At 32.8% G+C, this 14268-nt stretch overlaps 1 protein-coding gene across 16 annotated transcripts in view; it reads left to right on the forward strand.

Moving 5' to 3' along the window:
• Window positions 1-6595: 6595 nt before the first annotated feature.
• The window catches only part of LOC143246811 (exocyst complex component 6-like), a 79721-nt gene continuing 72048 nt past the window's right edge, over window positions 6596-14268 (forward strand). For 6 of the 16 annotated variants that reach the window (XR_013026194.1, XR_013026196.1, XR_013026198.1 and 3 more), the window contains exons 1-3: window positions 6710-7242; window positions 11083-11156; window positions 11636-11700. Coding sequence is in view for 7 of the 16 variants with exons in the window: in XM_076494066.1 (XP_076350181.1) it covers window positions 7174-7242; window positions 11083-11156; window positions 11636-11657 (165 nt within the window). In the remaining 9 variants the exon portion in view is untranslated. Of the gene's footprint in view, window positions 7243-11082; window positions 11157-11635; window positions 11701-14268 lie in introns of all 16 variants that reach the window. The other 10 variants (XR_013026182.1, XR_013026188.1, XR_013026178.1 and 7 more) reach the window with 5 other exon arrangements.

The following is a 14268-nucleotide window of genomic DNA, read 5'->3' on the forward strand; positions in this document are numbered from 1 at the left end:
CTGTTTAAAATCTTGGCATGACGAAAGGGTGTTTGAACATCAGATAAGACACATCAAAGTTCTACAGTTATCCAAGCAAAGAAGATTTGGGTAATGCCGGTTTGTTAAACAGCAAAAGAAAATAAGCAAATATACATGTCCCGGCATGGCCAGGTGGTTAAGGCGCTCGGCTCGTAATCCGAAGGTCGTGAGCTCGAATCCCCGTCACACAAGAGTTGGCGGTGGGTGGTGATGACTAGCTGCCTTCTCTCTAGTCTTACACTACTAAATTAGCAGTTGTAGTATATGAAGGATGGAAGTCCTCACATTATACATCATACGTATATATGTCTCTACTACTAAATGGAATGAGTACAACCCAACTTTACGAGGTAATGACTCATAAATAGAGTCATGCAGTACAAATCTATAGAATAAACATTTATTAAAGGTTTGGAGACGGCTTGAATGGTAATGAAGAAAATACTCTTATATACCAGCGCAAGTACTAGTCCCCTGACGAAATTTACGTAAATTCATAATTAATGAAAAGTTATCTAACGACATGAAGAATTGTCTCCCTTATATGTGACCAGATCAATGAAAACCATGAGATAAAATACTGATAAAACGCCTTCCTTTCCCCGTAGCGGGCTTAGAACCATAATTTGAAACAGCTTCTATCCAAGTGGAACGGTTTTAAAATGGTCATATTAGAAGCATCTTTCATATACTTTCCCAAATGTTAATAGAGTAGAAAATATGTAATTTTTACAATTTTGTTGTTCATACATTTCACTTTATACTTTGAGTACATAGATTAACAAGAATATCAGGTTATACTTTTGTTGCTAAGCGACATGGCATAGAGTTGTTGTTGTATACCTATAACAAGTCAAGATTCATCCGTAACTGTGTCAATAGCGCAATAACTGTGAAAACACATGACTCATAAACAGAGTCAATAGAGTACAACAATTTTGAAAATGTTTTGAGATGGCTGCAATGATAAAGAAGAAACCTGTATTATATGTATATATCTACACACAACGTCTCTAGAAGCTGTTATCAAGTATCCATTTAAACTGACTGCAATTTCCTTCTAAAAATCGATACCATTAAATTTAAACGTTTCTTATAAGGTGGAAGATTATAGTGTAAAGTTTATAACCTTAATACATTATATTTATAACGGTGTCTAAACTTCATGCAGAACACCAGCATAAAGATATATAGAAAGTAAGTAAATATATGTGACTGAAGGTATATTACATTCTTGTTATGTTCGTCTATTTGTGCTCTACCCACCACAACTATCGATAGCCGGTTTCTAGCATTGTAAGTCCCAGACACTCGGTATGAAATGTGATGACATTTCCCGTTATCACAATACTTACTTTAGGAAGATGAAAATTCTGGACTTTTTTGGCCCTCTTCTCTTTTACACTTTTACATTTTCTCTTATCGTCTCTATTAACAGACTGGTCTTCATCTTTTTTTGTGGTACAAGTGAATATTTAATTTTTTTTCTATCATCTTTATTTGTATGGTCTTCTGTGTTAGCTGATTTTACTGTTTTATATCTACAACAATTGCACTTCCAAATAATGACACTACAAAAGAAAAGCGCTAATAAATAACATGGATGATTTAATTTGACTCTTATTTGTACATCAGTGTTATGTCAATTAAAAATGGAATATAATTATAATCTAGAAATAATAATATTTAACAACGACAGCCACAGGGACGTTCTCTCCCAGTGGAACGTCAGTACGTATATGAACATATAACACTAAAATAGGCGGGTTCAGTTCCCCACGGTGGACATGGCAAGTTGACCCCTGCTGCATCTCTTTAAAATAAAGTTAACAAATGTAAACAGGAATAAAATGTTATAGCTTAAGAGGGATAATTGAATAATTATTATACTCGCTGATAAATTTCAATTTTAAGACCATATTGAAATAAACTGAAAATCATTAATTAGTTAAAGAACTTTTTTGAATGAAAATGCCTTTTATATTTATCTTAATTACTCGAATTGTAATAATTTAGGTTACCCATATTTTACACGTTTCAATTTCAAGTATTTCTACTGACACGCACAGTACCTTATTGTATTTACATATAAAAAACAGGTTGAACAATAACATGCTTACAAGGAATGTTTTTCATCATAAGAACTTGTATTATTGTAAAAAGTGATCCACAATTTAAGCTTTAAGTGAATCTCCACACTTAAAATACACTTTATTGTAAACTAATGATGCTAATTTCCCCTTACATATTTCTTTTTAATGCAAGCGTTTGTAACCTTTTGATTATTTATCATTCTAATTAAAATAAAGTAACTAATATTTTTTTATTTCTCAGCCCCTTTAAATTCATTATTAAGTATATACACACATGGTTCAACTATTAATAACATAGAACTTATATTAAGATCGATTAAACAAAACTTAAAAAAATACTGTTTTGTTCTTACCTTAAAAAAATTAACAAAAGTGGTATCCCTACTGCAGCAGTTACCAATGGAATCGTATGTTCTGACATGGATGGTGCTGAAATGGAAAAATACAAGTTAAAAAGAAAGTTAGTCAAGTGCAATTTGTTTTTGTTATATGATAGTATTGGAGGAGGCTACGTTTCATTTGGTATACTTACAGTGAAAATAACAAGATAACCACAGCGTTCTGAGTTACTGGAATCGAAGAAGTTCCACTCTTTATTCAAACACGTATAAGTTTAATGCACATGGATAAAACAGTACAGGTAAAGAAGTGTGAAGTATCACTTTAGATTAACTTTCTTCCTTGATAATCCAAGTAAAGATATTTACTTATCATATCTTATGACAACAAAATACACTGACTGTGTTTTCATATCAAATCAGGATGATCATTTTGATGCGTCACGTGACTGACCGCCATTACATCAGTTATATATATTCGTAACAAGACAAAAGGCAAATGTAACGAGTTCTCAGACTTCAAGAATGTATGATTGTCGACACTGACTTACTAGCAATTTGTAATCTGAATACTGTTTATATGTTTCACTATTCAAAGAAATCTGTAATTAGTGTATAAATGAACTACAAACGAAAGAGAATATATTGGAAAACTATCGGTAACAATTCAAAGGGAAAGTACATGGACGGTCTTTTTGTTGTAAACTAATGTAAAACTCTGCTGTAGTCAACCAGTTTTATAAAATAGTCAAGGTTTAAATAATACAACAATACTAGGAGGAGGAAAATACTTAAGACATACAATTACTGGTCCAAAAACTTACTTCAGACAACAGAAAAGCTCAAACTGTGAACAGTGAATTAGTGGGAATGATAGACGTGGTTTGGTGAATCATGTTTTACCTAAGTTACTATGAGTGGTGAAATGGTAAGAGATTTATTATTTAGAATAGAAAATAATGTCCACAATGTACTGGAATATTATAAGAGATCGGGTCTTCACACCTTACTACATTTTTTACCTTCATGAATAAGGGATTGAAGAAATTTAATGGGAAGAAAGAACAGCACGCGTCAACACAAACATCGTCACAGTAATATTTTTCCATCACGACATTTTGTCACCAACCTTTCCACACTTATTATCTCACGTTAAAGGTACGTTTTACGTAATCTTATATGTAGCATAACTTACATTTTCTTGGAAAGGAACGTATGTTTCTTCCACCGTTCCTGGTTGACTTGGATCTAAGAAAAAAGCTTGAAATGTTTACAATGTTAACTTTGACAATTAAAAATAAAATAATGGATGAAGTATATAATAACTAATTTACTGCTTAGTTTGTTCAAAACAGTTTTCCTTTTTCGATTTATTTAAAAATTATAATTCACAAATACTGATCACACATATAAACGCTTTGAAGGAAAGCACAACTTACAACACAGGTTATGTCTCAGTATGAGTCCTTCAGGACATTGGTAGTTTTCACGAGGTTGTACGCATGCTAAAATAAAGTATAAGATGGTTCGTAGTTAGAGTATTGTTGACATAAGAAATAATATTTTTGCACTGTTTATTTGTAATTTAGCACAACACTACATCATGGGCTATCTATGCTCTGCCCATCACGGATATCGAAACCCGGTTTCTAGCATTGGAAGCACGCAAACAGTTTGCTGGGCCACTTGGGGAATTTTTGACCTGATATGACACTTTAGGCTCATAACAAATTATTTTATTTTGTTAATTATATTAACTACTTTTCTTCGTGAAAGCTCATACATTGGAAATCCTGTAAGGTATAAACGAAATCTAACAAATATAGTTGATGGCTTATCTTGCTCTTTATCTATTGTATCGTAAGTCACAGGAGGTTTCAAATCAATGTATTTTCATAATTAATAATAAATAAGGATTTACAATGCTAAAGTTAAGGGTTCGATTTCCCTCGGTTGGTACAGCGGATATCCCTTTGTAGCTTTCCTATATGAAAAAACGCAAATTTTGGTAATTAAAGGCCCGGCATGGCCAGATGTGTTAAGGCATTCGACGTGTAATCTGAGGGTCGCAGGTTCGAATCCCCATCACACCAAACATGTTCGCCCTTTCAGCCGTGGGGCATTATAACGTGACGGTCAATCCCACTATTCGTTGGTAAAAGAGTAGCCCAAGAGTTGGCGGTGGGTGGTGATGAACAAAAGAAACATTTTTCTGCTATAACACTGTAGCATTTTGTAATTTCAATATTTTCACAGACGATTAAAGAAATCATTCAACACTTTTGATTTTTTAAAATTATTTGTTCTATGACTTGTAAAGAAAACAACAAAACCTTTCTAATTTCTAACATAAGGTTATCTCGTTTTCTGACTTCACGGAATGTCTAATTTCATTAATTGTGTTATGCTATTGATTAAATTTATTCATATCTATGTGTGTATTTAGTTATTGTATATGATAAAATAGGCCCGGCATGGCCAAGCGCGTAAGGCGTACGACTCGTAAGCCCGCGTCGCGCTAAAACATGCTCGCCCTCCCAGCCGTGGGGGCGTTATAATGTGACGGTCAATCCCACTATTCGTTGGTAAAAGAGTAGCCCAAGAGTTGGCGGTGGGTGGTGATGACTAGCTGCCTTCCCTCTAGTCTTACACTGCTAAATTAGGGACGGCTAGCACAGATAGCCCTCAGTAGCTTTGTGCGAAATTCCAAAACAAACAAACAATATGATAATAATAAATCAAAAATTATTTCGTAATGATAAATTTATATCTGCAGACAAGTTTGATTTTCAACATTTTAACACCTCAGGCTTAACGCGGAAACAATGGCGGTGAGCTGTATGTTGGTAGTTGGAAAGGTGATTTCATGGATTTTGGAAAATTAATGTACAATCATTAAATATATATCGAACTTATAACACTTTACGTAAATTGTAGTAAAAATGGATGGAATCCGATTCATAATTTAAAGTTTTTTTTTAACTTCTAAACACTACCAAAATCGATTCTTATAAGCATTTACCTTCCAAGAAATGAGTGATGAAAATTGGTTTGTGTGCTTTTATCTCCCAGTTTTTTGAGTATTCAATAACGCACTTATACACACCGGTATCAGAAAAATCAAATTTATAAATCATTAAATCACCCGTGGCTTTGTTTACTCGAATTTTATCATCGTCTGTTGCTATTCCACCGTAGGGGCCAAACCAATAATACTGGAAAACATCAATGGTATAAGTTTTGATCCCATAGCTGTCAGGGACACACGGAATCACCTGTGGGGCGCCAAGTATAATACTTTGAGGTTTAAGCTTTATGTGTCCAGGCATTGCTATTATTACAGCATATAATGCTGTAAAATCAATGTTTTAAAAGAACTTCACCATCTCTATATCTTAAAGTTTGCTCGCAGTAGTAAGTTGAACGTTTTCCAAAATGTCTCCTAATTATCTCTGTTGCTAAGATACTGTTTCATTGTTAATATTATAAATATTGTAAGCACGTAAGAACTACAAACAATATATCATAAAAGTTACGGAGTTCCGGATTAAACGCTAAAAGCTGACAAAGTACAGAAACTAAAACGTGTGAAATTTATGATGAGGCTACAGAAACCACAACTCTATTTTTACACAGCTTTGATTTGAATTTAAAATAAATAAATTCAAATATGTGTGAAAAAAACGTCCAGTGTTTACGTTATTTTATCACAAAATAAGATATTGTTGTTTCACATCATGCTTAGAGGCAACGAAGAAACACCACAACAATATATCATAAAGTTACGGAGTTCGGAATAAATACTAAAAGCTGATAAAAGTTACGGGTTACGGATTAAACGCTAAAAGCTGACAAAGTACAGAAACTAAAGGTGTGAAATTTATGATGAGGCTACAGAAACCACAGTTCCATTTTTAAAGAGCTTTGATTTGAATTTAAAATATACAAATTGAAATATGTGTGAAAAAACATCTAATGTTTACGTTATTTTATTACAAAATAAGACATTGTTGTTTCACAATAATACTTGCTAAATAATCACAATTATTGTTGTGAAAATAGTTCAAACAACTCGCCTGGCAGGTAAATTATATATACGGAATTTAAAAGTTTCTATTCTTCCCTTAAGTTTCCCCAATTTGAGTTAAAATATTAAAAAATAAAAGCATCATAAACAAACTGTTTACATACTGGTTGGAACAGAATTACAAGAAAAAGAAATTTATTTATTTTCTCCCATGAAGATACCTAGGGGGCTGAATATAAAAATCGTGGAGTTAATTACATCACAGCCCTAATATCAATGTCTTCTCACAAGTATAATTAATTGTGATCACACTCTATCAGTTTAGAAAACGTCTTCACCGTAAGATTCGTTGCTGTGACAAGCTGCTTATATAAAGATTGGGCTTATTGTGTTTGGTCGTCGGCAATGGATAGGACAAAGTATAGTTGAAATAATATTGTACATGTTTGTTTTTGAAAAATTCGTGAGTGCTTACGAAGCACATGAGGTAGATATAGCACAGAGTGCCGGTTTTGTAACTGTGGCTGGAGGTGCAAGCAACCCTGTTAATGGAATTATCTGCAATTATTCAATGAGAGACTGGTCGTTCTGTGAGTCAGCCACTTTCTCTTGAAGTTATTCACCTCATGAACAATCTGAACCTGTTCATTCCGAGAAAGATTTTTATAGCCTTTTTCCACCACAGGATTTTCTCATGTTTCCCTGTACACCTCCTGCAGAGTCAGCTCGGTCTAATATTGCGTATTTAGGTATGATTTCTCAGGTATGTGATGTTTTATTCCTTTTTATGATTTCCTACAATCCTCATCCTTTTTTGTTGTATGATAGTTCTCAGTTCTTCTTTGCCATATTTAGTTTTCCCACTTTCTTTGGATATTAGGGTTCATACAAAGCATTTTACTTCATAATTGGTTGAGAGTTCCAGCATGTCTTGCTTCCTATATACTGTGGACAGTTTGTTTGACGAACCATCAAGTAGCCTATCTGTTGTAAGACTCACAGGTGTTGGAATCTATTTTGCCAATTTGGGAGTACCCCCTGACTTCCAGTGCTTTTAACCCATGCCTCTGTATTATCCTCACGTTTGTGGTATTTATCTACCATACATTTACTTTCAGGAACTCTGTACGAAAGTCCTGAGGTATTTGAGGAACAGCCTCTCCTTTGTTACTTCTAAGATAACTCATTTTTCATTCTCTACTCTCACCTTGCATACATAATTTTTCTGTTGTTGAAACATACTGGGTCAAAATGCAGCCTTCTGTCAGATTTATTTGCTGCCCACTTCGGAAATCATGTGTAGCTCTGTTTCTTAGTATATTTTCAAACGTATTCCAGACCCTTTGGAAATGTATGCTGGGAACACCTGCATCAACACTCTACCCTTTCATTTTTGGTAGCACATTTGCCACAGTTGGAATCAAGACAAGCCCCTATTCCTGTTTCCCATCCTAGTGCTCCCCAGCTTTTACCTGTTCCTCTTTCCAGGTGTTTTTTTCAGTGTAGATCATCATAATATCAACAGTACCAGTTGATAACTGGATGGGAGCTCAGTTGTGTGACTTTCTTCCCCTTGGCAGTGTTTCACCACAGATTGGTGGATTATTTGGACATGTCCTATGCTTCCTTTACCTTCCTCTTTTTATCACATATATCCATTTCTTTCCTTCCTCAGGATCCCATTAACAGCAAGCTTCTGTTGGAGGTAGTTCAAGACCTTCTGTCCAACAGAACATTGAATCTGGAAATCATCTCTTTCACAGTTTCTATTCCAGCTGTTTGTTGTTGTCATTAAAACTGAAGACTGGCTATCTGTCATAGTCTTTCAATCAGTTTCTCAGTCTCCTTTTTTTGTTTTATAATATAGAGTAAAAGCAAAAAAACATAAGTTTTTGCACATTGTAGTGAATATGTTTGACTTCCTCCTTCAATTATACTTTATCTGTATTGTGGAGGCAGGGCTGAATTATTTATTAGGCACAGTGCCTAGTGCCTATGAAAACTATAGGTCCATGAAAATTTTCCATAAAAGTTAATTTTTGGTTTAACTTATATGGCTGGTAGGGCCTACAAACAGTAGGTGCCTACGTCTTACAATCGTCTTGATACAGCATGGTGGAGGAACTTGGGATTGTTCTGGTTGTTTCTCATCAACTGTCTTTTGTGTAGCTTATTCTGAAGATGTTATTTGTCTTAGGTTGGTTCTGGTCAATTTCTCTCTCATACACATTTTTTCAATCCAGGTCATCAGGTTTTCTAAGTTGATATACCATTTTGAATTCTTAACATACGCTATCTTCAGGAGTCAGGGGTTTGATATCCCTTCTGGTCTCATTAATTTTAGGTGAAGATGGTATGATCCTCATTCTACACCTACCCTCTATCTGTGTCAGTTTCCAGCAGCATAGATTTTGGATGTAGTTGTCAAGTACAGTCCATCATGCCCTAGCCACTTTGTGTCTCGGGACACTTCCATTTTCCCCTAATACTAATTAGATTTACTTCTCAGTTTTTGTCAACCAGAATATACAACACATTTCCCAGATTGGTGAAGAGTATGGCTGGTTTAGAAGTTGTGTAGTCTTCCACATCATATCTTACTTTAGACTAATGTGCTTTAGACTCTTTCAAGGTGTGCTTCTTTTCTTCCCTTGCACCAATTCAGTGTGTGATTCTATCTGATTATATAAGCCTTGCACCATATTCAGTTAGTTTTTCTATACATAAAATGTACTTCCTCTCCACTCAAAATGAGTGATTCAATTCTTCACTAAAACTCAAAACAGTAATTTGATAGAACTGAATAGAGGAAGTCGCACATATAATGAGTGTATAGTACTTTCCTTTGTGGAGGATTATCCATGATAATTTGCATGAGAGACATTAAAATAAGTCATTTCCAAAGGAAGGGAGGAAAAAGACTTGTGGCATGTTTTTCTTTCTTTTTTTCACATAAAGGGCAGCACTAAATGAGACTAGTTATATGAAATACATTTTCAGTGTAGGAAACGTAACTTTCACTGTTGCCCTGCTTAACATCTTATTTTGTTGAAAATCACCTATATTTTTATGAAAATTGGGATCATCTAGAAATTTTTCCCTCTCTCTAGTATGTTTTCTTGGCCTCCAAATTAACAAGGCGCCTTATATTCAATTTTATATTGTAAGCCTCGATATGGATATGTCATCCAGTTGCAAAAGAGACCCAAGGCATCTCTCAGCCCTAACTTGTTAATTTGGAGGCCAAAAAAACATCCTGGACAGAGGGAATAATTTCTAGAAGATCCCAAAAGATTAAAGAGTCAGTGAGTTTAGTACAAAGGTAGATAAAAAAGATTGAAGTAGGCGATGCAACTTTGAACATTTTACAGTTTTAAGTCAGCTTTATCATACTAATAAGATACAGTGTATAATGTAAGACAGTAGTGAAAAGGAAAGGATGGTTTTCTGTGGACAAATATTTAGTCCCATCTTTTTAAGTCAGGTGTACTTTCCCTGAATTCAGCTTGACAGTGAGGATGAATCACATATATTAACCTGGTTTTGCTTGTGTTATTCAGTTGTTATAGTAGTGAGGTGCAATGTATGTATAATGTAAATACTGTGGTTCCTGGGACACAAACAGCACAGTATAAAGATAGACTTTAATACAATAACAGTTTCCTTACTTGACTATTTTCCATATATTGCAACAAAGGTATTTCTGTTGAATTAGACAATGACTGAAGATGGAAATTGGTCATTTATCAAACGCATTATGCTGTGATCTTTTTATGGATGATTTATGGACAAAATTGAAAGTGCTTTTGTTGTTATTTTTTAAAGCTTTTAACATCTGGGGAAATAAGGTTAACACAGTATATGCAAATCAAGAAATTTGATGAGTTTGGAAAATTTGTACCTTATGGACCATCACACTTTAATGTTATTACCTTAAAGTTGAAACTGTTTATTTAAACCACATCTGAAACATAAAACCATTTTTATCAAAATCTAATTTAAAAGATACCCAAGAATAATTAACTTCTTAAAGTTTTAGGTCAATTAGGAATTGTATTTTTGTTAATGAAATTTAGTTCTCTGTGAAGAGATTTATTTTTGTTGTTGATTAATTAATGAAATTCTTATTGTAGTTTTGTTCTTATTTATTTTTCAGTTGTGTAAATAATCAGAATACTTAATAGTCTTACACAGTATTATTTGTTTAAGGGTTCATTTATCTTTTAAGAACAACTTTCAGGTTTCCTGCTTCCCTTGGAACTATTTCATTGTAAATCATGTTCAGTTTTGATGGCCATAATAATGCATTATTATGAAAATACTTCTTTCATTGCAGTAAGTTTCTACAAAAGTTGATGAGGTCCATCTTATCCCACACATTTTGATAAACTTATCACACAATCTCCACTGCATTTGGAGGTTGGCTTTTTTGACTATGTTGAAGCAGATCAAAGACAAAACCAAAACAGCATTTTATGCTTCAATAAAACTGAATTGTGTTGGCAATCCAAATATTTTATGTTAAGGCCTTCAAAACATATGCAGATAATAATTATTCACTAATGGATATAAACTAAACTGAGTTCTTTTTTGTCTTCAATAGTGTTTGCTAATTCAGAACCTGTTAGAGGGTTTGAAGAAGGTGCACTCCAGATGTGCTTTGCTGATCTTAGGCAGGTTAGTAAACCTTTACAAAACTCTACTATTTAAGTTCATATTAAAAGATATTACAAGTAATGTAAACATTGCTTTTGGACTAAATACATTTTATGTGGTTGCTGTAGAATAGTCATTAATATTGTTTACGTATGTAACATTGCCATACATTATGTATATAGATATGTAATTAACAGTTACATTTATGGAAGACATTAAACCTTGAAGAATGATATATGCTCATAGGAAGAAAAGTATGCAACTCTCATGAAATGCCTTTCAAAAATGAAACTAGTTAATGAAATTATTTCCTTAAAACTTGATAACAAACTTTCATTAAAGTAAGTAGTTTCAGCAAAAGTTTTATTTTGTAAATATTTTTTGGATTTTTCTGATAAAAATTCATTATTTAATGCAGTAATTTACACTTGGACTCTGAGTAGTTCACATGCAAAGTAATTTTTACATAAAGTATAAAAATAATACTTTTTACCTTACAGTTTTTACATTTCATTTGCATAACCTCTAGAACCTCATAAATGAACATCAGTTGCTGTTTTTTAAGGTAAATATTTGTACTTTATTTTCTCTTTTATGCACCGTATTACTAACTCTATTTATCATCATCAACAGAGTGCAGGGAAATGTTTTAAAATTAACAAAAATGTGTACATACCTTTTACATCTTTATAGAAATTCACTGGTATAGTCATCTTTTTCACATATTTGTAATTTAACATCTTTATCTTTTCATTTATAGTTTATTTTTAATTCTCCTTTAAAATTCTTTGTCTATTTATTCTGATATGTTAACTGATACCAATAGGCCTTTTATGAAGAAGTTATTTTGAGAAATTCCCCACATAGATGTGTTGCCAAAACAGGATGGCTGTTATAGATACCATCTTGTTTATAAAGCTTTCACAATCCATGTAACAAGTTAAGCTTATAAAAACAATTAAATCACTCAAATAGGATTTTTAAAACATAAATTATACATAGTCAACTAAAATATAAAAATTAGATTTAAGTACAGTTCAACTGTCTCTAACTATAGCATTTTGAGGTAACAAACCACTGTAAGTGCTGTAGACAATAGTACTGCAGGCTGTTACTTCAACTTCAGTACAAAAACTGTACACCAATTTCATATTAACTGTTGGTGGAATGGAGTGTAAACTGAGCTCTTTATAACAGCTTTGTACACTTGTATTAACTAATTACTTGTACATCATAAATTTGTTTCCAAAGTATAGAAGATTGGCATACCACCCATAAAAGGCTGTAAAATCTATTTCTCTTTTGCAGTGGATTGAGTTCTAAGACTGCATATATCGTATGTCTCAAAAGGACATGTGAAAATACATTGGCATCTAGACAGTTGTGTGCATTGTGAGCTTATGTGTTTACAGTCAGTTTCTGTTAAATTGGAGATTTTTTTTATATTACTTGGATCATGTGACAAGCAAACTATGTGAGTAAAATATTTATTTTAAATGTTTCTGTTGCAACAAAGAATTAAAACTTGGATAACATAAACATTAAATTATATACTATAACGTTAATTTCATTCACATGAATGGATTGTAGAGATGTTTAATTAAATTTTGCACATAATTCAGTAATTTGCATATAAATTAATTTTAAAATGCTGCTGTCCTGATCAGATAAACACGTGACTTTCAGTGTTATTTTGTTTATCAACACTATTCATCATTGAGTTTCTGATGTGAGTACTTAAGACTATGTCATTTAAATGCTTCTGTGTGCATTTTAATGTGTAATTTTTTGCCTGTTGGCTTCAGTCAAGAACACTTTTTGTGTATCTGGGAAACAAATATATACACGAGATTTACATTCATTGTCAGTGACATCTGTCAATGTATTTATGGCATTTGTACTTGTGATTATAAATGTCACATATATGTTTGTAATTGATACATTTTTTGTTGACTTCGCTCTCTTGAACTTCGAGTAATCCAGTTACATGTCTTATCACAGTTGTAAATGAGAGTGACTTATTTTGTCACATAATTCTTGGAATTGTGATTTCTTCATGAAGTAATTTGCTTTTTTTCTCTTTATATTTTTTCTGTTGACTAAATCACTAGACCTTTCTACAGGCTTTAAAAGAATTTCAAAGTAATTGTTAATCAGATTGTTTACTTCTGCTATAATTATTTTGGTGAACTTTGTATTTGGTCATTCTAATTTGCTTGAGAAACATCTCTAGAATACTTTAGTATCCTCTTTTCTTAGTCTTGCCTGAAACATCAGTCTAGTCTAGTTATCTGAATGGTAAAGGGTGAACAAGTTTTTGTATTTGTTTAGTTCATCCCATAGTTCTGATGCTCATGAACTGTCATGGTTAGTAACCTGTATGGTCACTTCTGTCTGATTGTTAAATGATAACTTTTTTTTTTTTATTAACTATTAGATACTAGTTACTCATTACTTTTATCCTGTGTTTTGACTAATAATCTGCTTCCATATTCTTGGAAATCTCAAATAACTATTTATTTAGTGGTCGTGGCTGAAAATCAGTCATTAGTCTTTTTGATACAGAGACTGGTTTATATATACACAGTAGTTTTAATATTCAGTGACCATCATGGAGGTCTGTTTTTTCTTTTTTTTAACTTAAGGGAGTTTCAAGTTTGTATTATGTGAATTTTGTTGCATATTGCTTTTTCTTTGTATTAGAGGATGATCTTGTGTGTCTCTCAGGTTAATAGGCTGGCTTTTATTGGTCACTAGCCATTGTTAGGGAAGGTTGTATAAAGTTTTACTTGTACAGGTCTCATGCTTGTCTAGGTACAAGGAAGCACTGTGCTGGTCTACAGTATATGGAATCCTCTCTTACTTCACAAAAGAAATATTGTTTTTATAAACACCTAAAGTTAAAAAAGGACAAAAACAGTTACATTATTTAACTAGTGTTTCAAGCAACTGTCCTTCATTAGGTTTGATATTGTTTAAGGTTATTTACTTTTCTCAAGTTTCAACATAACTGTTCATTGTTATTTGTGAATCTTTTCCACTTTTAGAAAGAAATTAAGGATGTTTATTGGATAGCATTGTTAAATTCTACAACAGAATGACATCATTCTTAGTCATAGAATTAATGACCTTT

Source organism: Tachypleus tridentatus, chromosome 1, assembly GCF_004210375.1.
Source record: "Tachypleus tridentatus isolate NWPU-2018 chromosome 1, ASM421037v1, whole genome shotgun sequence".
Taxonomy (NCBI): Eukaryota; Metazoa; Arthropoda; class Merostomata; order Xiphosura; family Limulidae; genus Tachypleus; species Tachypleus tridentatus.